Source organism: Aegilops tauschii, chromosome 5 (assembly GCF_002575655.3).
Source record: "Aegilops tauschii subsp. strangulata cultivar AL8/78 chromosome 5, Aet v6.0, whole genome shotgun sequence".
NCBI classification, from domain to species: domain Eukaryota; kingdom Viridiplantae; phylum Streptophyta; class Magnoliopsida; order Poales; family Poaceae; genus Aegilops; species Aegilops tauschii.
Window position 1 is genome coordinate 28,853,608 of NC_053039.3, and position 23,296 is coordinate 28,876,903.

Here is a 23,296-nt window from a genome sequence, read left to right on the forward strand (position 1 = left end):
AAACAGCAATGCAGCAGGGCTGCTCAACTCCAGCCCTGCAAACAAAACCTGATCCAGTGTTTTTAGATGCATGTCAATGCTGTGTGTGAGCATGCATGCTGGGTAGAGAGCACTTCTCTTGCAAATCCAACAACTAAACTAAACTAAACTCTGTTCCAGCCTAGGAAAAAGTCAGCAGTGCCAAGATCACATGATGCAAAACAACAATGCAACAGGGCTGTGTTCAACTTCAGCCCTGCAAACAAAACTCGGAAAGGGGACAGGAAAACATAGCATAACATCGCGATATAATGGAGGGCATAATATTGTATCAACCAACCACAAGTGACAACGAATCCAGGACAAGAGAAATGGTTCTCTCAAGCGAAAGACTGACTACTAGAGCTAACAAGGAGTTTCAACTGAGACCTAATCGGATTTTCGCGTTCGATTCTTTCCTCCTGACTGATGATCTACATGACTACGGCCCAATGGCCTCTAAGACCCGATGCGACAGACTCAGGAGATGCTCCTGACCACCGGCAGAAGCTCACATATCCGAGTGTGAGTACTCGTGCTCGTGCTCGTTCTCGACACTCTTCCTCATCTGCATCACCTTCTTGTGGGAATTGGAGTGCATGAAGCTCACGAAGGTTGGGCTGTTGGCGGGCCTGTACTCCGGCAGCAGCCTGCCAGACTTGTACCTCACACCGCACGCGTTGCATAGGGTCTTGGGCCCTAGAGGGCCGCTCCTCCACTGTGGCGTCGTGTGGGACAGGCAATGGGTGCACCGCTTCACTGGCTCCTCCAGTGGGACCTCCTCATTCACATATGTCTTCTTGGTCCTCCTCTTGCCCTGCTCATCTACAAATGAAGTCTTCTTGATCCTCCTCTTCTCCTGCGGAGGCTCCTCATCATCTCCATAATATGTGGTCTTCTTGATCTTCCTCTTATCCTGCCCCCTTCCATGATCTTGTTCTTCGTCAACTTGTTGGCCGCAGCGCTCCAGTTTGATGAACCCGTTCCCTGCCTTGAGCCTCAGGCTACACGTGTTGCACAATAATGCCCCTGATGGACCGCCCTGCCACTGCTGTGGTGTTTGGTTGGAGTTGGACAAACAAACGCTACACCTCATCACCGCCTGCTCTTGCTTGAACTGCACAGTGTAGGGCTTATATTCTTCCTCGTGTTCCTGCTCCAGTTTTTGGACAAGTTCTTGGTCCTTGTCTTTCTTGGGGAGGATGAGCTCACTCTCTGCTAGCCAATGCTTCTGATCAAGTAGTAGTGGTGGCTCAACAATCAGGAAATATTCTTCATCACTATCTCTTATAACAGAGGCCAGGCTTCTCTTCTTTCTTCTGGGATTGGAAGATGAAGGATGTGGCAGGTTTGGGTTTACAGATGCTTGTTCTTCGGAGACAGGGTAGGATGAAGGGTTAGTCAAGCAGTCCTCTAAATAGATGGAGAGCCACTCTGTGCTGCTGTCTTCACTTTCCTGCAGATCAAAAAAGAGTAGCATGGCACGTTTAGACAAAATGGCCAAACTGATTGTCTAAGAATATATCACTAAATGGAATTACACAACTGCAAGGAAATCTACTTTTCATAGAGGTCCTGTTCTATGTTTTTGCCAAGAAACAAGCATGTGAGGATGAATAAAATGAATGGAATGCATAGGGAAGCCTTAATCGACTAGGGACTGCATTGGCAATATGGTTCCCAAACAAAGAGTAGAAGTATGGAGTAACAAAATTTCCAAACAGATTACTGAATAAAACTACTATCGAAGAACAAACAGTCCTACAGTCAGCACCCTTTACTTTTTGAACTAATTCAAGTCCACACCATCAATCAATAGAAAAATTGCTTTGGGGGCATTCGAATTGGCAAGTGATACTTGAGTTCAGATTCCAATGGAAAATTAAGTTACTGGAACGAAACTAGAAGTCATGCTTTTACAATGCAATTAAACACCGTGGAGCAGAAACCACCATGGCAGTTTCTCACAACAGGATGCAATTAAACAGTTCAGTAGTCCACGAACTTCAGTCAAAGCTAAATATGAGGAACATAACTGATGCATTTCATAATAAGTGATGAGATGGAAATATGTTTCCTTGAATCCTTCAAGGAGTTACAGACCAAAACTGAAGAACCCTTCAGGCAAAATTGAGATGCCGACTGCCATTGTCACCGTTTCTAGTCCTAAAGTTTTCCACCCAAATTGATAGTACAAAAAAACCACAATATCTCTGTCACAATCTTGCATACGCATCCTCTCACAGCGGCCAAAAGGATATTAACAGTGGATGCGCCTATGCAATGACAATGACAGGAGGGAAGGAACATATGCACATCGACATTGATTCAAGACACGCATTGCTTTTCCTCTTTCTTCCGTGACATCACAACGAAAGGGAAACATAAATACTTTTCCCCAATGGATAATTGAAAGAACGTGATGAACCTGACATGAACCCTAGTAAGGGGATAAAACAATTATTGCACGGTGGCTGAAAAAAAATCCCCCCTCGCCGGGCGGCAGTTACCATTGAATTGCTGAAGAAATTGAAAACCTCTTCCCTCCAACCAAAGCAATATTCTCCTAATAATAGACACAAACGTGAACAGAAGGATTCCTCCACGGGAGAGGACCAAAACAGTAAAAGCAACACAGGAACAGAGCCGCCATTTCTTTTTTCCTCTGTGTTCCAAACATTCAAGAGGAATTTCATCCTAAAGGGAGCAAGAAACCGGCGAAACCACCTAGGGTTCAAGGAATTGCACATGAACCAACCTAAACCCCCATAATTCTTGAACAGGCGGCCGCGGCGCCTAAACCCCGCAAAATATTCCTCTGCAGAAGCGCAACCCGGAAGACATCCAAGAAAGCATTCAAAACCCAAGAACCCCTGGTCCGCCGACGCCTTCCCTCGCAACGAAGCAACCAAAACCCCCGGTTCTTGGCCGGTGGGAACCTGGGGGAACAAGTCCTATTCGCAGGGGAACAAACAATCAACCGGAACAAGCGGGGAAGAGGGGGGTGGTGGGAAAAGAAACCGACCATGGCGGGCTCCTGGGGGAACATGTCGCCGAGGGCGGCGGCGGCCGCCGCCGCCGCCGCATTCGGCGGGTGGTGCACGTCCATGCCCCGCCGCCCCCAAACCGGAGGAGTGGAAAGAGGAGATAGAGAGGGGAAGAGAGGGGAGGGGAGGGAGGCCGGGTAGGGATTCCGCAAGAGCTTTCTTTTGTTTCCCAGCGGAGGTTTTTATGGGGAAGAGGAAGGAAAAGAGAGCGCGTTGGGGTTACGATTGAGGGGGGAAAAGGGCCGGTTTTTACCGTGTTGGGAGGACAAGGCCCAGCAAAAAGTTGCCCTCTTTGCCCCTTTTTGCTTAGCCCTGAGGTTTTAGGGTTTGTTGTTTACAATGGACTCAATGCTTTCGTCGGTTGCCCACAACAGGGTTCAAAAAGGAAAGTTTTTTTGTTTGGGTTTATGTGTGTATGTGTGTGCTTCACATGACAATTGTGTTTGGGTTGTTGTGGGGTTTATCCATCCACATGAGAAGATAGGATGATGATACTGTGAGGTTTATCTTGAGGGAGAAAAGATTTCATGGCAGGTTAAGCAAAGAGAATTTGTTGATTATGCAAATGCATCTAATGGTTATGTTTGGGTAAATTTGACATGATTAAATACTCCAATTGGTTATTGTGCGGTTTTGTATCTCATACGACAAGATAACAACATTGCGAGGTTTAACTCGGGGGAAATCCATGGGAGGTTAGGGCACCTCCAACGTTGTGCATCGAAGCGCCGCTAAACGCCCGTACACTGTGTGTCATCCAACGTCATGCATGGAACGCTTCGCCGACCAGTCGCGCGTGTTTCAAAATTCTACTAACCAGAAGCAAATCTGGGGAAGGTCTGCAAACGTCCGGACAACCGCCACGTAGGCGTCCCGACACTCGCAACCCCCATAAAAACCCCATCCGGAGCGCCTTTTTTCTCACTGCGTCCCTCCGCCCTTGCTTTCTATCCGCGTAGTCCGAGGCTGGCGTCGTCGCTATACCACCCACTCCGCCACCCAGGCCTCGCTGGACCTCCACCGCTCCATACCGGGTGTCAGTCCCGACTTGCTGACGCCTCCCTTCCACCCCTGGTCCGGCCGCCGCCCAGCTACCCTCCGCCCCCTGCACATTGCGGTCCATGGTGGACACCACGCCCGAACAAGTGTTCGGCCAAATGTCGTGGCCCACTTTTATTGACGTTTTTGTTGTTTACTTTCAAGCAAGCAAGATGAACACGGGAACGCTTGAAGAATTTATCAAAATGCATCAACAGATTCGGCATTCAACCAGTGGGCGCTTCGGGATGGGGGGGGGGGTCAACTAAAAACTTTGTTCGAATAAGTTGAATTCATATTTGAAATATTTTATTGGAAAACTTCATGTTTGGGTTGTAATATCAATATTTGAATTATTGTTGCATTGTAATATTTGCACATGATGATCATGGACGAAGGATGATATTTACCTTTAATAATTTTGAGTGCTTCGCATATAAGACATTTGGTGTACCAGGTTAGGTGGGCTACCGCTGTCCGTGGACGTTTGGGGTGTCCGATTTGACGGACGGCATTTGAGATGCCCTTTAGCAAAAGGATTTTGCTAGATATGGTTGTGCATCCAATGATCTCTGAATAAATGTGCATGATAAATGCATTTTTAATTAGCAGCAAAATTGTTTAGTAGTACTATCAAAATTCCTTTTTTTATTTCAGATAAATCAGCACGATATAGCAATTTTTTCGATTATTACTTCGCCGAAAAGTTTCTTCTATAACGAGTAGACCATTATTTTTATTTTTACTATTATTAATGAATACCGGATTGGGATTCGAATTAAAATCCTGCAAGAATATATATATATATACAGTGGTATCTTGTCATGAATGAATTGAGGTTAATGGAGAAATCTGCAGCGCATCTTTGGTTCGATCTGTTGCTCCTTTGCCCTGTTTTGCATTACATTTATTCTTGTGTCGGCCGTATGAGCTAGGACAGAAACAGACCCCGCGAGACCTTTCAATTTTTTGTACTGGTTTCCCTCCCTCCCTTTCATGACACGCAACGCAACGCAAGCAGAGAGAGAGAGAGAGAGAGAGAGAGAGAGAGAGGGGCCACGCTTGTGTGAATTGCTCTTCATGCTGTCATGCATTTTTGTGAGCATGTGCAGCTCTTCTTGCTTTTGTGGGTTTTATAGCTTTACCATTGTTTTCAATTCTGATGATTCTGGTTGAAAGGGAGAAAAAGGCAAACATTACAGAATTTTTCAACAAATGTTAAATGGCCGATTTAAGACGTTATGTCCTTACAGGAATGCGACGACCAAGACGACACAAAGGGAAAGAAATAACACAAATTTTCCTCTTGCTATTTGGCTCAACATAAAGCCCTCCTTTTAACAGGGCGCAAACGCGTCTACAAGTACATATACATCAGCTGCCCTTTTCATCATCGGGAGAAAAAGGCTCTAGAATCCAGGAGCAAAATTTGCTTGGGTTTTACTCAACTTCCACAAGAGTGTTTCGAGTGAGGAACGATGACAGAATAGGCCTGCGACGATCAACCATGATCCATCACAAAAAGAAGACCCTAGTCGATTACGACAACAGGTACTCTAAATCTGATGGACAGTATATGTATATAGGTTTTTCCACCAGAAGACAGGCTATGCCTAGACTTTGTGAGGTTGGAGCTGGCAGCAAGCAACAATATCTCCAATTCTGCTTACTTCCAAAGTCACCTGCACGCATAATACACGGCGTCCGCACTATTAGTTTCTGAAAGTAGCCACTCATCGCAGTCCAGCAAACACCGCAAACAAAATTAGAACAAGCACCAGAGGCACTGAGCAGCAAAAAGGGACAAAAACACCTTTAGTGGCCCAACTTGTCAATGGAACATGGCATTTCCTATCCTATTCCCAACATAGCAATGTCCATTAAACATGCACTCTCAGGAATTATACCATCATTGCTGCACTTTTCTGAACTCTGTCAGGACAGGATATATGTTCTCGAAGGCAGTGTATGTCTCTTCTCTCACCTACAAAGCAAATAGTTTAGACATACCATCATTACCGGGTAATAGAGAAACCCACAGGGCCACAGGAAAGGACTACCAACCTTTGCTCCAGTCAGAACAATCTTGCCAGAAACAAAAATTAGGAGAACAATCTTCGGCTGCCTCATCCGGTAAATCAGACCAGGAAATAGCTCTGGCTCATACTGTCAAGCAACCGTGTAAAATATCAGTTACAAAACAAGGAGATAGAGAAGTTCCAGGAAAGAAAGAAAAATACTTCACATGATAAAATAGTGCTAACAGAAACCACAGAATTCAACTTGGCAACTTACACTTGAGAAAGCGCCATGGGAATATGCGAGGCCCTCAAGCCTGATAGGGAATTTGACATCACAAGAGGCAACGATATTCTGGATCTTGAAGTCCTGACATTACAGAATTAACAAACGTTCAGCAAACAAACAATTATCAAGGGATGTGCATGAAAACTTTACACAAGAATGGGATAGGTACCTTGAATTTTGCAGGAAAGCCAAGCTTCTGGATTATACGAGCATACTGAAAACAGGAAAACATTTACAATTTGAGAACCTTTTCCCTCTGATATGTATGGAAGGAAAGAAAGCTAGACAATACCTTTCTAGCTGCGAGTTTAGATTGCTGTTCACTTTTTGCTCCAGTGCAAACCTGATAACACAGCAACAGTGTACTTTGCATCAGTGCGTAATTAGGAGGATAAGACCACTACCATATCTCCCTGGTATAACTATCAAATTCACTTTCCAAGAAAATGTTAACAGAGGCCACTGAATCAAAACAATTTTGCAGGTTTCCATTTAAGTGAATGTGATCAACTAGTGCCCAAGGAATTTTAATTGAACTAAAGTATCAATCCAATCTCAACAAATCTTTGCTTTATCTCAATGGCTGAAGATGATATTCAGAGGGTCTTTACTGATAAAAAACATTTATTTCTGACATATAGCTAATGAGAAAAATATGTATCGAACCCTAACCGCTAGTGTCCATGAGAAATTTGCATTGAATTCAGCAGTCGGATGACTACTGCAGTCGTACAATACCAGCTCCAACGTCATTAAATAATCAAACTAAGAACATATTCTGCATCAGATGTACATGAACTTGGCCTTACCATTTTTCCTGAAGCAAATATCAATGCAGTAGTTTTTGGTTCTCTTATCCGCATGATAACTGCAGCAAAACGCTGTTCACAATAGAAAATCAGCAAAGAGAAGCATAACATATATGCTGCTGAAATGCACCAAATGTTCATGGTCAAATGATTTGTTTTTACCAAATAAATTTTACACAACAGAAGAGATCATACTAACCTAGAAATGCTATTGATTATCACATACAAGTGCATGTTTTAAACAGCATTAACTTTATTTAGTAAATCTCTCTCAAACAAAAAACTTTATTTAGTAAAACGCAGAATAGAGCAGAGCAGCCATGTATCATCAATTCATAACCTTACCCTCATGCTAAAGCCTAAAGGTAGTAAAGTAGACAGTCTCAACTCACCATCGGATCAAAACTTATTTAGTAAGTTATTGTTCTCTAGTTTATCAGCAAATGAGCACAAAATCAGAAAGGTCCACAAAAGAACCTATGTACAGAGTCTCAAATCTTTTACCAGGCTATCCACTGTCTACACAGCAGGAACCACAAAGACATTCCTGTTATCAGAGAAAACAAAAACATCATGAAGAATGTGTTAGGATAATGATTTCACCTTGGGGTTATACTCTGCATTGCGTGCCTGGAGAGCTATTGCTTTCAGGTCCAATTTACAGTCCAGGTTGACCGTCGACACGATATTCCTGTTATCAAATCAAAACACAGGAAAGCAGAGTACACCCATCAGCGTTAAAATTTGGTACTTGGTGTAGGAAAAAGAGCCACATCACAGGACCAAGTTGGCACAAAGTGGATGACTTGGCATGCTAGACTAACTGCAGAGCAAGTAAACGTGGTCATTTTAATTTTAAAAGCTGGCAATGAACAGCGCAGAAAGCTGCACATCATTCACATTCAACTATCCATATGCAGCACTTGGTTTCCTGTCCAAACTGTTATTCGCACATCTCAGTGGCCTTTAACCCCACTCAATCCTCTAAAGCTCCATGCATATCCATTCCAGAGCATTTAAGCCACACCGTGGCACGAATTTCAAACCCGGTGACCCCCGACACGAGTTATGAACCCGCTGTCGTTTAGCATTCAGAAGTTCCATGCATATGCATTCCAGAGCATTTAAACCGCACCGTGGCATGAATTTCAAATCCGGTGACAAATTATGACCCGGCTAACCTTTATATTGACTACTACTACTTTTTATCTGAACCCAACCTCTCTACATTGGTTTATTAATGTATAAGTTTCCGGCAACCAAGCATCAAATTTACGATTTTCATTTAATCGGTCTCTAAAAACTCCTATACCCGTCCCTCTTTGGAATCCAAAAGCCCCAAACCAGATCGAACCGAGCTGCGCTCGTCCACCAAATCGACCGCGCCCAATTCAGAAACAGCTCGCTCTACCAAAGTCAACCCTGTCAAAGGGAGGAGGGACCAAGGGGCAAGGGGCGGCGCCGACCGACGAACCCAGCCCCGGGCGGGAATCCTGAGAGACGGGGACGGGGGGCGGGACTTACTGGAGCGTGGGGATGATGCCGGAGGGGTGCTTGGTGAGATCCACCGGCTCGCTCCCCTCCAGCGCCGCCTCCGCCATCCACCGGCCCCCGGAACCGCCCTCGCCCCCGCCGCCGCCCCTGGTCCCAGCCCCGGCCCCGCGGGAGGAGCCCGGTCCGGGCGCGCCGAGGGAGGAGGCGCTGGCGCCGGTGGGATTCTCCCGCGGAGAAGACAGAATTCGAAATCCGCGGTGGTTTTATAGAGATCGGGGAGAGGGGATCGGAGGAGGCTGGATCGTCTAGGGTTTGGTCGTCGGCCTTCCGCGAGGTTCGTGCGGGTTGGGGTTGGGGGTGGGGGTATGCGTTGGGGCTACGGGGAACAGGCGGTTGTTGCGGGGGGTTGAGTATTTATAGGCCCAGCGAGGGTGACCGGCTGTGGCCCGTCCGGAGGGCGAGGTTGTGTTCGATTTCGACTCGTATATGCAGCTCTCACCCGGAGACACAATTCGCAAGCGTAGTACTTCTAGGTCGACGATTTAACTATCTAAATATGTAAATATGTAAATATGTATCATACGTAATAAAAAACATATATTTAAAAACTGCATCGCTGTAGGAATTTAGTGATATATTTTTCATGACATATAACACATATTTAATTCTTCAAATCAATGACCTAGAACTACGCGAATGACTTATTCATCTAGACGGAGGTAGTAGTAACATATTTTTCCTGCGGGGCAATTTGCAGGGCACTCTTTTGAACTCACTTTCATCGACAGACGAAAACATATTGTTAAAAGGAGAGCGAGAACTAACACTCTCACCCACGAATTTGCCACTAGGATGTCAGGATGAGAAACAAAAGACCCGGAGGTTACCTGGAAGGATTATTCTTGCCGAGGTAGCTCGTCTTTTTTCTCAAAAGGTTGAAGGTTTGGTTTTGCTTTTTACCGATGCTTGAGCAAGTTACCATCATTCATATTTTGATAGAGCATTGCAATTCTCTTTTACTCCGGCATGTGGTTCTCTAATGATGCCTCAGCAAGTAACCCTCGCTTGCCTTTTCATGCATGCACGCACGCGGCCGCCTCCATTTTCTAGCGCTTTTAATTTTAAGTGGATTAATGGGTTCTTTGCAAACATGTATATAGGCTTGCTAAAGTACGCCTGCGCGCATTGTGGTCTATTGTACGCTCCGGCCACTTCGAGCCAACCGGCGCGCTAAGTAGCTAGACACGCTAACCAGGTGCAAGGCACGGGCGCGCGCATGTGTTACTTTTTCTTCCATATGCCGTTACCCTTAAACAATCCGGCTTCTCCGCGCGGGGTGACGCGACCCGTGCCTAATTAGGATGTAGCTTAAGGGCCTGTTGTGAACTTCTCTAGCTTCTCAAAACTCCACAATTTCAGCTTCTCATCTTGGCTTCTAGCTTCACACAGCGACTTCCATCCGTTCGGGAGCAAAATTAGCTTCTCCATCGCCACCTTGGGCTGGCAGCAGCTACTGGCCTGCCTAGCGCCATATTGGCCTAGGCTGGCCTGCCTACCTCCCGCTGGGCACCTAGCCCACATTCGCTACAGGTCATTTTCAACATTCAGCTCGCCCAAACAACAAACTGGACAGATAGAGCATCTCCAACAGCCGTCCAAAACGCCGCGCGAAAAAGCAGTTTGCAGCGCGCCCATCGCCTGGAAAAGCGCGGCGGGCAGCGCTGGCTCCAGCTGCCGCGCTAAAATTTAGCGCGCGCGTAGCTTCAGCAGCCGCGCGCTATCGCACGAACATTGCGTACATATTTTTAAATAAAAATGGTACTAATAAAATTCATAGATAAAAATGATACATAGATATTTTACATAGTTCCACAGCATAGATAGATAAAACTACAGTGCAACGTCATAAAAAAAACTACTAGATAGTGCAACTAGATAATGCAACTACAACCTACTCCCAGTCGTCATCATCATCATCATCGTCCTCCTCGCTGGTCTGGTCCGAGGTATCGAGCCACATGTCGTTCCAACGAGGATCATTAGCCGAAAAGATCGACTGCCCACCATTTTCAACGATATCGCACTGCGGTAACGCCAAGGCCTTCCGCCGACGCCTGTCCAACCGTTCCGCGCGGCGCTTTGCCGTCTGCTCCGCCCAGTAGGCTTGCTCGTGGGCGACGTCCTCTGGGTGGCGCCGGCGCCACTCCGCCATGGCCCGCTCGTCCTCCTCAGCGATGAGGAGGCCGCGCTGCCGCCGAGCGTGCTCCGCACGGTCTTGGTCCGTGATAAGACGAGGCGGAGGGGCGACGTCCTGCACCTGCTAGCGCGTGTAGACGTCCTGGAAGTTCATTTGCGGGCGCGGCCTGCCTAGGCGCCACGCAGCCGCGCCGTACGCGCGGGCGGCCTCGTGCGCAGTCTCGAAGGTGCCGAGGCCGAGCCGGACGTCGCCGGACCGGATCTCGGCGTAGTACCAGCCGTTGGGGCGCTGGCGGACGCCGTAGTAGCCCGACGCTCCTCGGCGGCGCGGCGGCATGGTGGCGCGTCGGTGGCGGGGTGCTGGAGCGGCGAGGAAGCAACGAGGAAGCGGGGGAGGCGCGCGTGGCAGCGGAAGAGGAAGAGAGAGTGTGAGAATAGCCGCGTGGCGAGCGCCGCAATTTATAGGCGCGCCGGAAGCGGTGCGCCAAAAGTAGCGCGCGAGCTGCCGCCTTTTCCCGCACGCGCGCAAACGATTCCCGCGGTGCGCTAGTTTCCCGCCACCGCTGGAGCGCGCGAAAACGTCCCGCGCGCGCTAAAAACTCAGTTTACCCCGCGCGCGCGCCTTTTGGCGCGGCTGTTGGAGATGCTCTAACTAATGCCAATTACCCATCAAATCTGGTGATTTATACCCCGAATCACATCAACTTGAACATCAAATTTGCCGCCCTATTGGTCGCGAATCCATTCCATCAAAGGGCATAACCTATTGTTCATTAATAAAGGAGATCGAAAATGCATACGCCATGGCCGAACCAGAGCCCTCTGCCTTGCGTTAGAGCATCAGGGGCTTGGGGCACGCTGCTGGGGTGGAACTCGGAGGAGAGGAGGCAGCGGGGATAGTTGCAGTGGCGCCGGCATCGCAGCTCCGTGCAGACGCGGGGTGGCGGCGGCGCGTAACCCTAGCGCTCGGCCAGGAGGAAGGACGAGAGGAAGAAGTCGTGGGTGAGCGAAGTACCGAACCGTGCAGTTTTCACTTGGCGGTGGCAAGGGGTGTAATTTACACGAACTCCACGAAAATTGAGAAGTCGTGGAGCTGGGAATATCCAGCTTCTCCAACTCCGTGAAAAATGCACTGAGGCCCAATATAGCTTCTGGAATTTAGCTTCACGGAGCTCACGCGTTCGGCCCAGCTTCACGTGCGGGGTTGGCGGAGCGTGGAGCTGGAGAGGTTCAGAACAGGCCCATATATACTTCTTCTAAGGGAGTTAGCATCCTTTTGAAGCAAAACTATTGATATGATGAAAGCATATGATAGGGTCGAGTGGGCATACCTACATGCGATCATGCTGAAGTTAGGTTTCTCTCCACCTTGGACTGATATTGTTATGGGAATGGTAAAATCAGTGTCCTTCTCCGTACTGTTCAATGGAGAAAAGTTGGAGCAATTTAAACTATTGTGGGAAAAATAGAGTGTGGGAAAAATAAAGAATGGCACATTCCGTTATCTGAGGGATAGAGTGTGGGAAAAAGTGAAGGGTTGGATGCAGAAACTATTGTCAACAGCTGGCAAGGAGGTGTTGATAAAATCAGTTGCACAGGCCATACCGGTTTTCTCTATGTCTTGCTTCCGACTCCCGAGGGGTCTATGTGATAGTGTAACTTCAATCATACGGCAATTTTGGTGGGGATCTAAACGTGGGAGGAGGAAACCTGCTTGGGTATCTTGGGACGTCACGACAAATCCCAAAAACTTGGGTGGTCTTGGCTTTAAGGATATGGAAGTTTTCAATCTGGCTCTACTCTCTAGACAGGCTTGGAGGCGCCTGACAGAGCCGCTTTTCTTGAGCTCACGCATCCTAAAGGCAGCTTATTATCCAACTTCGTCCATCTTCGAGGCAGAGTTGGGCTCAAACCCATCTCAGATATGGAGAGCAATTGTCGATGGGAGAGACATGTTGAAACTTGGTGCGATTATGCGAATAGGAGATGGGCGCTCGACCAACATCTGGCAACACAATTGGATACCCAGAGCGGGTATGATGAGGCCGATTTCCTCTTTGGTCCATGACCCTCCAGAACTAGTAGTAGACTTAATTGATGTTTCATCCGCTTCTTGGAGGGAAGAGCTGATTAGGCAAGTCTTTGTTCCAATGGATGCCGAGGCCATTCTGAGGATTCCTGTATGCACCCGTCAAGTTGATGATTTTTGGGCGTGGTCCGAGGATCCGAGAGGCCTTTTCTCTGTCAGGACAGCATACAACATGATATATCGTATAAAGAGTGGAAGAGAAGCATGGTTAGAGGAAGGAGAGCATACTTCCAATCTCCAGGGACTGATGAAGAGTTGGTCGGCCTTATGGAAGCTAAAGGTGCCGTCGAAGTTGAAAGTATTGACTTGGACACTTGCCCAGCACTCGCTACCAACAGGAGATCTATTGCAGCACCGAAACATGTCCACTACGGATGTCTGCGGAGTGTGTGGGGCGCAGGACAGTTGGCGTCATTCCCTACTGGACTGCGCCCTGTCCAGGAGCACATGGGCTCTGTCGAAGGAAGAAATGGTGCAACATATGGCGATGAACCGAAGTGACAATGCAAAGGAGTGGTTATTTTCCATGTTTGATTCGCTGCCCGGCGACGAGCTTGTAACCATGATCGTCACCCTTTGGGCGATTTGGTCTGCACGGAGGAAGGTAATACATGAGGGAATTTTCCAGACACCTTTTGCAACCCATTGCTTCATATCGAATTACCTGTCAGAGCTTCAGTTTTTGGAGAAGCCAGAGAAGGAGAAGAAGGCACCGGCTCCTAGATCGGCGGAGTGGATCCCTCCTCCAGAAAATCACATGAAAGACAATGTCGATGCGGCGGTTGCGAGACATGGTGGGTTTGGGACAGTAGCGGCCATTTGTAGAGATGGCAGCGGGGAGTACCAAGGAGCGTCAGTGATCCGGTTCAACAACATTGATGATCCAGAGACGTTGGAGACCTTGGCAATTGGTGAAGCTTTGGCCCTCGCTGATGACCTGCTCTTCCACAGTATTTCAGTGGTGTCGGATTGTAAGGTGGCCGTCGAAGCGATCAAGAGAAGGTACATGTGCACAATATGGGGCCGTGATACATGAAATCATAGACCGCTCTAGAGTTTTTTCTTCTTGTTTGATTAATCATGAATTTAGGACCTCGAATGTTGAGGCTCACAAACTTGCAAAGCATGCGTTATCCCTGGGTTTTGGCCGCCATGTCTGGTTAGGTCACCCAGGAAATTTGGATTTCGTCCCTGTAAACATTGTGACGGGTGAATAAAAGCTTTGCGAGTTTGTCTAAAAAAAAGCAAAAAAATTTCCTTCTGTTTTTCTTAGTGGTAGGCAATATGTCGTCATGTGTTTGTGGTGCCTTACCTAAGACCTTAGTTTCTTGGAGATGTTTATATGAATATGGTATGTATGCGCATGTTTCTAGTGCGCATCTGTTTTTTGAAAAATAAATAAAAAGAAAATATAATGTATTCGGCGGGTATCATCCTATGTGGATATCTTTTTTGTTGTTGCAAAATATCCTATGTGGGTATCGTGCTCCAACTTCATTGTGCATCTTATAACAACTTTGGGGAAACTTCTGTTTACAATAACAAACTTCTGTGAATATGTGGTGCCCTTCAACCAGATCCAATCATAGCTGTCTAGCGAGGTGCAGGAGAAAAACCATTGACTTCTCATGAATTTGGATGCATCGGGATAATAGGCTGCTCAAGCATCAGGAGACAAACTAACTCTCGTAAAATGGGTGGTTGTGGCCCCTCCACCTCGGTCCGCTTTTGCTACTCAAGCTATAGCAACGAACTATGTGGGAGCTTATTCAAAATCCGAACCACATATAATAACATGGTACAGAGCAGAGACCACCCAGACTTTCATATAAGCTGAACATCGATGCATCTTTTATTGAAAAATGGAACAGGTGGAGCAGGTGCAGTGCTATGTAATACAATTGGCGAAGCTATTGCAGGAGCTTGCTGGCCTCTAGATCGACTACTTGATGCAGCAATAGCGGAGGCAACAACGCTTCAGTAGGGCATGTACATGATGGAAAAGTTGGGCTGTGTTCCAGCAATATTCAAGATATTTCAGGACCAAGTGCTTCGGACCCTCAACTATGACACATTCCTTTATGATGATAGTGATACAGAGCAGAAGGTTTATACAGTAAAGTTTGAGACCTTTTTACGGTACATCAAATCATTCTGAGCCGTTTATTTTTGCGAATGAACGGTCCAGATGGGGCTATATACTACACCAAAATTAGTGGAGTATATTGAGGCATCAAGGGTATTTTAGGCAATTCAATTCCTTAGACTGAATTTAAGTTTCCCCGATGGAATTTGTATGCGTAAGCGTCCACCAGTCAAGCGCGAACTCCGACGTGTGTGCAGCGTTCCGTCCACCAGCTCTCCCGCACCAGGTTACAGGGGTCCGCCCGTCCAAGAATACTGGCAACGTCAGTGAGCTCCTTTTGCATGCATCGATCGTGAGTAGATGCAAGCGCTACAGGATAGTATGATTTTCCGTTGAATTCGTGCAGTACGTATAGAGTGGAGGCTAGCTACATGTGTGTATACCTTCAAACTCGATGAACACGACGATGTCGTGGCATGCTTAGCGGCCGCCGACGCGTACGGCAGCGCAGTACGGGTGAGCGAAGACCAATCGACGGCCGTTTATGCAGCAGGAGGAGGCAAGGTCGTGGGGCAGTCTAATAGGAAACTAGCTTCGCGGCGGGGTCGTGGCAATTATAGCAGTAGCGTGGCTTACAGCAGGCGCGCTACTGCTACACTTATTTCAAAAGCGCGTTTTATGGGCGCGCTACTGCTACGTAGCAGCAGTGCCGTATTTTAAAGCGCGTTGCTGGTAAGATTCTGTGTATAGGCTTTTCCTTAGTAGTGAGATGATGCAGAAATTGGGGTTCCCTCTGAGTGGGTGGAGCTGATCATGGAATATGTGTGTCCTCAGTAAGCTACAGAGTGAGATTCAACGATACAGAGACCGAAGATAAACTATATAATATGTGCCAAAATTTCATGATTTATATGAGTATTTTTGCATATTATGATAAAGTGCAATTTCGATGCAAAGTTGTGCACCGTTTTTTAGTTTTCTTTCTTCTTAAAGGAAAATACATTATTTGAGTTACACTATGTGTAGATTATAGTAGAATGCGAAAAATTACACTCTTATGTGCTTATTCTTTGCACATTTCAAAAAGTGCAATGTCAGTGCAAATTGTGTGCAAGTTTTGTCTTTTTCATTTTCTTTCTTCTTAAAGGGTTTCATTCTTTCTTAGAAAACCTCATTATTTTGATTTTGTTTGAGTGTTTTTTCTGAAAGTATAATACCAATGCCACAAATTCATTCTTTCATAACAAACATCATTTTTTAATTTTGTTTTAGTTTTTATTTCATTATAAATTTTGCATTAGTTTTCATTTCTTTTGTTTTGTAGGGGTAATACTGATGTCACTAATCTATTACTTTTTAAAAAAGACCTTTTGTTTCGGAAATCTCACTATAATATTCTCTGTTTTCCTTTATTTTTTTAATTTATGTTTTCTCTTTCTATGCATTTTTGTTTTTTCTTTTTCTTTGCTTTATTGGTTATTTTTTGTTTTATTTCTGGATTTTTGGCTGAGTGTAACTATAGACAAACAAATACTATATAATATGTGGCAAAATTTCATAATTTCATAATTATTTTTGCATATTACGATAAAGAGCAGTTTCAGCGGAAAGTTGTGTGCAAGTTGTTTTTAATCTTTGTTTATTTTTAAGGGAAATACATTATTTCAGTTACACTATGTTTAAATTATAGTAGAATGCAAAAATTGCACTATTATATGCTTATTCTTTTCATATTTCAAAAAGTGCAACTTCCATTCAAATTGTGTGCAAGTTTTGGATATTTTTCTATTTCATTTTCTTCCTTCTGAAAGGGTTTCATTTCCTTTTAGAAAACTTCATTATTGTGATATAGTTTTATTTTCTTTGATCTGAAAAGGTAATACCAATGCCACGAATTCAATCTTCCATATTAAACTTCATTTTTTTAGTTTTTATTTCATATTTTGATTTTGTTTTAGTTTTCATTTTCTTTTCGTTTGTAAGGATAACACCGATGTCACTAATCCATTACCTTTTAGAAAACACTTTCTTTTTTGCAAATCTCACTATTATTTGCTAATTTTTGCATAGTAATAATACTAATGTAGAAAAAGAAAAAGAGACTGGCTTGGCAGTACTGGACTGCAGCTTGCACCTGTGCGCGATGCTGCGTTGGGTTTCTACTGTTGCAGCTACCGATCAGAACCACAAGCTTCGCGAGTTCATTGAGCTGCCGTAACTGGGCTGCCTAATTAGGCTTGACTGAAACAGAGTTTGGGGTCAATCGACTGATCCAAAAATTATTTTCAGTCGATTGACCAGTAGCCAGTCTCAACCTTGTTTGCTGAGTGGCTATCATAAGACGCTCGACATAGGTAGTCTTTGCCACGTACCTTGGCTTTGCCGAATGTTTTTTTCTTCACATCCAGTTTAAGTCGGCTTTGCCAAGTGTTTTTCGTTGACACCCGGTTTAGGGAGATATGCTAGACTCACGGGCCCTTTACGGGGGATTAACGGGGTGGTTAGGACTTGATTGGCTAGAATTGAATTAGGTGACCCATCAATATTCAGGGAGGCAATTAGATGAGGGCACGCAAGGGGGGTCCGTAGAGTCCGTTGTTTGTTGTCCGTGAATGTTGTATTATCGCGGCTTAGGTGGCTGTTTCGGCAAAATGTGGACTTCTTCAAAATCAGTCTTCATCTTCTCGATATCCTGAATAATTGGACTGCACATGCCTTTGTAACTTCCTGTCAGGTTTTTTTTAGAGGAAAGGCATACGCCCAACTTTATAGATAAAGCCATGAGGCAGGTAGCAAGAACAACACCGAAACGTATCAAACACACCCAAACCCCAACGTTGGGCAGGACAACGCGAATAAAGTCATGGTACATGGCTCCCACGCCAGTACACGACACGCAGGCCGGAATAGAAGGAACCAACTAAGCTAAAGACTCAGGCCCAAAAGAATCCCTCAATCAACGTGCTCTTGTCTGCATAACTGAGACGCCGTGGTCCGGATTTTGTCGATCAGCATAGATAGCGCCTCTTGGTCGTCGGCTTTAGTCAATGATTTCCACTGCTGCAGGAAAGCACACGATTTAAATAAGCAGTCAGCCGGTTTAGCCGAAAACACGTGCTCGATAGTAAATTTGTTCCTAGTAGTCCACAGAGACCAGCATAAAGCCCCCAAGCCCACCCAAAAGATCCGTCTAGAAACACCGGAAAGGTTGGATGCCAGGCTGCGCAACTCAGCAAAGGAGGCAGGGGCCCAAGACACATGAAGTCAGTCCCGCACACAACTCCAAATAAGCTTAGCCAGGTGACAGTGAAAAAAGATATGATCCGAGTCCTCTACCTCACCACAAAGAGCACAAAACTGGGAACCCGGCCTGTTTCTCTTACGAATCTGGTCAGCCGAGGGCAGCCGGCCCCGAAAGGCTTGCCACAAGAAATTTTTTATCTTATGGGGAATACGGGCCTTCCAAACATTGGAAAAACGACTGGTAGGTGCGCCACCAACTAGCTTAGAATAAAGCGACTTGACAGAGAATCGCCCAGAGGCAGAAAGCGGCCAAAGCACCGAGTCCCTGACCGTCGAGAGTGTAGGGAAGAGGGCAGTAAGACGTTGCCAGTCTTCAAACTCTACAGGCGACAGAGAACGGCGGAAGGCCAGGTTCCACCCCTGGGAAGCAAGCTTCGCAATAGAAATATTAGGGTCAGAGCAGTAAGAGAAAAGGGTAGGAAAGGTCACCGAGAGAGGTGAATCTCCACACCACCAATCAAGCCAAAACCGAATAGAGGAACCATCCCCAACAACAAACTTAGCAAAAGATTGAAAAACAGGTCTAACTTTGACCAGAGACTTCCAAAACTGAGAGCCACCACGCGACAGAGCGAACATCGGGCTAGAGGATGGGAAATATTTAGCCTTAAGGATCGACAACCAAAGGGGTTGTTCCTCAGCGCTCATAATCTTCCACCACCATTTAATCATCAAGCATTGGTTCATGATGGAAGTATTGAGAATCCCTAACCCCCCAAGGTTTTTGGGCCTGCACATCAATTTCCATTTGACGAAGCGATATTTGCGGCGGTTGTCCACAGCATTCCAGTAAAACGCCCCACGGTGTTTGTCAAAACCAGCATGAATCCCAGCCGTCAAGAGAAAGAAGCCCATAAGGAACATGGGGAGGGAGGAGAGACAAGCATTAATTAGGGCCACTTTACCAGCGTTCGTATTATATCTCCCCCGCCAAGGAAGGACCCTGTTTCCCACCTTAGTGACTATCGGGGCAAAATCTTTTGCATGCAGCACATCCGGGGAGATAGGCAACCCCAAATATTTGAACAGATAGGAGCCCTGCTTACAATTAAGAAGGTGGGCCACTCGCGCGGCTTCCGACCCGTCCACACCAGTCACAACTACTTCGCACTTGGCAAAGTTAATCTAAAGCCCCGACATAGCCTCGAAGCAGAGTAAGATAAATTTGAGGTGGGCAAGGCAGGCCTCATTCATCTCGACCAGAATAATAGTGTCGTCCGCATATTGGAGATGGGTGAGACCATGGGGAATGAGATTAGAGCAAACCGGAGTAATGTGCCCAGTGGCAGCCGCCCTAGAAAGGAGGCGAGATAAAGCATCTGCAACGAAATTGAATAGGATGGGAGAGGCAGGATCGCCTTGCCTCAGGCCCCTACCATTGGCAAAGAATTTGCTAACCTGACCATTAACATTGATGGCAGTGTGGCCTCCTGAGACCAACTGCATAATCCTATGGACGAGGGGCCCCTCAAACCCTTTGGCCAGTAAAACTCTTCGCAGAAAATGCCAACTCACCGAGTCATAGGCCTTCTCAAAGTCTAGTTTTAGAATCACCGCTTTCGACTTACGAGTCTTAAGATCATGAACGATTTCATGCAAACAGAGGACCCCGTCCAGAATGAAACGACCCTTGATGAAAGCCGACTGGAAAGGGCAAATGGTACGGTGGGCGATGGGGGAGAGACGAGTGGCTAACCCTTTAGCCGGAAACTTGGCGAAGTTATTAATAAGGGCGATCGGCCTAAATTGCGAGATCAAATCCGCGCCCTTGATTTTAGGAATAAGGGTAATGACAGCGTAGTTAAGGCGAGAAATGTCCACCGTACCCAACCAAAACCCTTGGATGATCGAACAAATGAGAGGCCGCAACTGCGGCCAGAATTTTTTGAAGAAGGGGATCGAGAAACCATCAGGGCCGGAAGCAGCCTGCGGGTTAGCCGAGCTAATCACCTGCCAAATCTCATCATCAGATAAGGGAACCATCAGGTCTGAATTTTCGTCCGGAGAGATCTTAGACCTCACCCCAAAAGTCAGGACAAAGGCCAAGCCCAGGGTCCGGTTTAGAACCGAGTAGAGTAGAATAGAAGCTAACAATGTGATTCATAATGAGGGACTGGTCAGAAACTCTAACACCGTCAATCAACAGAGTGTCAATGAAACACCTGCGGCGTCTGCCATTCGCGATCGCAAAAAAATAGGCTGTCATAGCATCCCCTTTTAAGGTCCAATTAAGGGCACCTCGTTGGCGCCAGTAAATCTCTGACTGTTGGTGGAGAAGCAACAAAGCGTCTTCCAGGGAGTAGCGAGAGGCCCACTGAGAAGGTGAAAGCCCAGATGTGTCAGCAGATAAATCCAACTCCCGGATTTGAGATTCGAGGGACTCCTTGTCTCGACGCAACTCGGCCGCCCTATTCCGAGACCACCCCCTTAAGAATTTACGCAACTCATAAGATAGCTTGTGCCAATCATCCAAGGGGCCAAAGGAGCGGTGAGTAGAGGAGAGAAAATTAGTGATCTTAGAAGCCACCATGTCACAAAAACCCTCCACAACAAGCCAGGAAGCATCAAACTGGAAACGGGAGGCAGAAACAAGAGAAAGGATACCCGCATCCAGGATCAGGGGAACATGATCAGAGCCCACCGCAGGCCTAGCCTTAAGCAGCGCGCGAGGAAATAGCGAGTCCCACTGAACAGAAACGAAAACCCTGTCCAGCACCGACCGGACAGGCGAGGATTGATGGTTAGACCAGGTGAAACGCGCCCCCACCCTAGGGAGCTCACGCAGCGCGCAATTACTGATGAAATCATTAAAAGCATTGGCGAGAGGCCAGGAGAAATTAGGATTGTTCTTGTCAGCCGGAGAACGTAACAAATTGAAATCGCCCCCAATTAGAAGAGGAATAGAACAAGTTTCAATCTTAGTCGATAGTTCGTCCAAAAAGAGAGGAGCAAGCGTGTGATCCGCAGGGCCATATACCACCATAAATTCCCACAGCGTGTTGAGCTGACGATGATGAACCACACAGCTAGCCCAAAAGATGCCATGATCAAAAGTAATGAAATAAAAAACGTCCCGCTTGGACCCAATCAAGATTCCCCCAGAGTGGCCCGAGGCGGGGAGAAGGTGCCAATCAAACCTATCCATCCCAGCTATCGCAGATAGTTCAGAAGGGGAAAAGGATTCCTTGAACGTTTCGACCAGCCCTAAAATGTCAATATGTTCACCACAAACCAAGTCATGAATCTGGTCACGGCGCCCCCTAGCACCGAAACCACGAATATTCCAGAATAGAGCTTTCATTTGTAGGAAAGGTTTTTAATACGGAGACTCGAAATGCACGGAGCCCCACAAGGCTTCGATCGCTTGGGACGCCCCACCTTAGAAAGGACCGGGGGGGCCGACGACTGGCCACAACCATTTGTCGCCTCCAGCCCCCCGGCTTGGCCCTGAGCATCAACATGACCAGCACCTTTCGCAGCCTCAACGGCCTTAGCAATGGTAGCCTGGGCTGCCTCATTGGCCCTAATGACAGAAAGCAGGTGAGAAGGGGAGCTCATCCCCGGTATCGCAGCCACCCCAATATCAGACATGATATGCAGCAAATGGTCATCTGACAGAGCTGGTAAAACAAGGCGAACAGGAGAGGCAGGGAGAGATGGTTGGGCAGCCGAACCTGAAAGAGGGAGGTCCTTGGCCGCGGCACGCCGCTCCGCCCGCACCGCCATCGAGACGCCAGAGTCGCGCACACGCCGGCCCTTCCGCGCCGTGGATGCCGGAGAGCGCAGCACAGGGGAGCACCGAATCGGCGACGTCGGCCCAGGGCCAGACCCCGAGACGGAGCCCAGGTCCTTGTCCAGACGCCGCGCCAGACCCGTCGCCGACAGCTTGGAGGTGGAGGAGGCCCTACTCTTAGCCGAAAACTTCCGGACCGAAGACTTCTTCTTCTGCTTAGATGAGGGCTCGGAGGTGCGCAAGGGGGAAGCTGGAAGGTCCTCGATCCCAGAGAAAGAAGGAGACTGCGGGCGAGTAGGCACATTGGAACAGACTCCAGAGATGGGGGTCCCCTTACCAGCACCAGTGGCACGAGAGGCCAGGTCTTCCTTCTGAGGGTTAGGGGCAGGGGCATTGTCCTTGAGCAGCTCGCGCTCATCCGAATCCAGCTTATCCCATTCAGACTGAGTGAAGCGCGGCTCAGTTCCTCCACTTGGGTTTTGCCCCCCAGCCGACCCATCCCCCTGCGTGTCATCCTTGTCCTGGTCCGAAGGCTTGGAAGGAGGAGGCGGGGGTGGAGGAGGAACACGATCTGCCCCCTCCACCCGAACCCGAAGGCGCACACCCTCAGGAGAAGGGAAGACATCCACAGAGCCATGAACACAAGCGGGATCGATGCACCAGACACTGAGACGAACCGGGCCAACCTTGCCCAGGGATTCCGAATCCACCTCCACGGGCTTGCCAATGAGCTTACCAAACGCCATCATGAACTCCACAGATCGAAGCCCCACGGGCACGTCGTCAACTAGCACCCAAATCTTGCTAAGCGGGCCCACCGCCTTGGCACCACAAGTAGCTGCTTTGACAGAAACCACAAGCTGGTTGAGGGGTAGGGTAAAACTGGTGCACGAGGAGATCATCCGTAGATAGTCCTTAGAAGGAAAAACCACTGCAAACTCATACTCAGAAAGCTGGCGCACCTGCCAATCCCAACCACCATCGTCCCAAATTTTCAAGCCGTCCAAGAGGGTCTGCGGAGAGATCAGCTGCCCACACACCGTGACGATGGCCACGTTAGAGAGGGACGGCGCAGCCATCACCACAGGAACCTCAGCATCGAGAGCGAAGAAAGAACACCCGGGAATACCCAAGCCAAACTGGATGAAAGAGGGAATCTGGGCACGGTTACGGCAG

General features: G+C 47.3%; 2 protein-coding genes and 1 pseudogene across 5 annotated transcripts; all 3 read right to left on the reverse strand.

Moving 5' to 3' along the window:
- Positions 1-270: 270 nt before the first annotated feature.
- LOC109759851 (uncharacterized) lies at positions 271-3,286 on the reverse strand. Its single transcript, XM_020318691.4, has 2 exons — positions 3,044-3,286; positions 271-1,474 (listed from the first exon to the last, which is right to left on the reverse strand). Exons 1-2 carry the CDS (start codon positions 3,125-3,127, stop codon positions 530-532), a joined length of 1,029 nt encoding a protein of 342 aa, XP_020174280.1. The 5' UTR covers positions 3,128-3,286; the 3' UTR covers positions 271-529.
- A 2,102-nt stretch (positions 3,287-5,388) lies between these two features.
- LOC109759848 (TATA-box-binding protein 2) lies at positions 5,389-9,100 on the reverse strand. 4 transcript variants are annotated; one of them, XM_020318688.4, is made up of 9 exons: positions 8,744-9,100; positions 7,823-7,910; positions 7,220-7,291; positions 6,703-6,753; positions 6,580-6,624; positions 6,399-6,491; positions 6,168-6,269; positions 6,011-6,087; positions 5,389-5,785 (listed from the first exon to the last, which is right to left on the reverse strand). In XM_020318688.4, the coding sequence occupies exons 1-8, from the start codon at positions 8,818-8,820 to the stop codon at positions 6,013-6,015; spliced, it is 603 nt and encodes a 200-aa protein (XP_020174277.1). In that variant the 5' UTR covers positions 8,821-9,100; the 3' UTR covers positions 5,389-5,785; positions 6,011-6,012. The 4 variants fall into 4 exon arrangements, 3 of the variants coding, with proteins under 3 accessions (XP_020174277.1, XP_020174278.1, XP_045084218.1); XR_002232226.4 differs by having other exon boundaries at positions 5,523-5,785; positions 5,917-6,087; positions 8,744-9,098; XM_020318689.4 differs by lacking the exon at positions 6,011-6,087 and having other exon boundaries at positions 8,744-9,098.
- A 1,564-nt stretch (positions 9,101-10,664) lies between these two features.
- Positions 10,665-11,295, reverse strand: LOC109759853 (uncharacterized; annotated as a pseudogene).
- Between the last annotated feature and the right edge of the window lie 12,001 nt (positions 11,296-23,296).

Bases quoted from the DNA above. Each gene is read 5' to 3' on its own strand.
- LOC109759851 (XM_020318691.4), bottom strand. From the start codon at position 3,127: ATGGACGTGCACCACCCGCCGAATGCGGCGGCGGCGGCGGCCGCCGCC. The intron at 1,475-3,043 runs GTCGGTTTCTTT...TTTGATCTGCAG, and splicing joins TCCCCCAGGAGCCCGCCATG to GAAAGTGAAGACAGCAGCAC.
- LOC109759848 (XM_020318688.4), bottom strand. From the start codon at position 8,820: ATGGCGGAGGCGGCGCTGGAGGGGAGCGAGCCGGTGGATCTCACCAAG. The intron at 7,292-7,822 runs GTGAAATCATTA...TATTGTGAACAG, and splicing joins ATGCAGAGTATAACCCCAAG to CGTTTTGCTGCAGTTATCAT. The intron at 6,625-6,702 runs GTATTGTCTAGC...TCCTGTTTTCAG, and splicing joins CTAAACTCGCAGCTAGAAAG to TATGCTCGTATAATCCAGAA.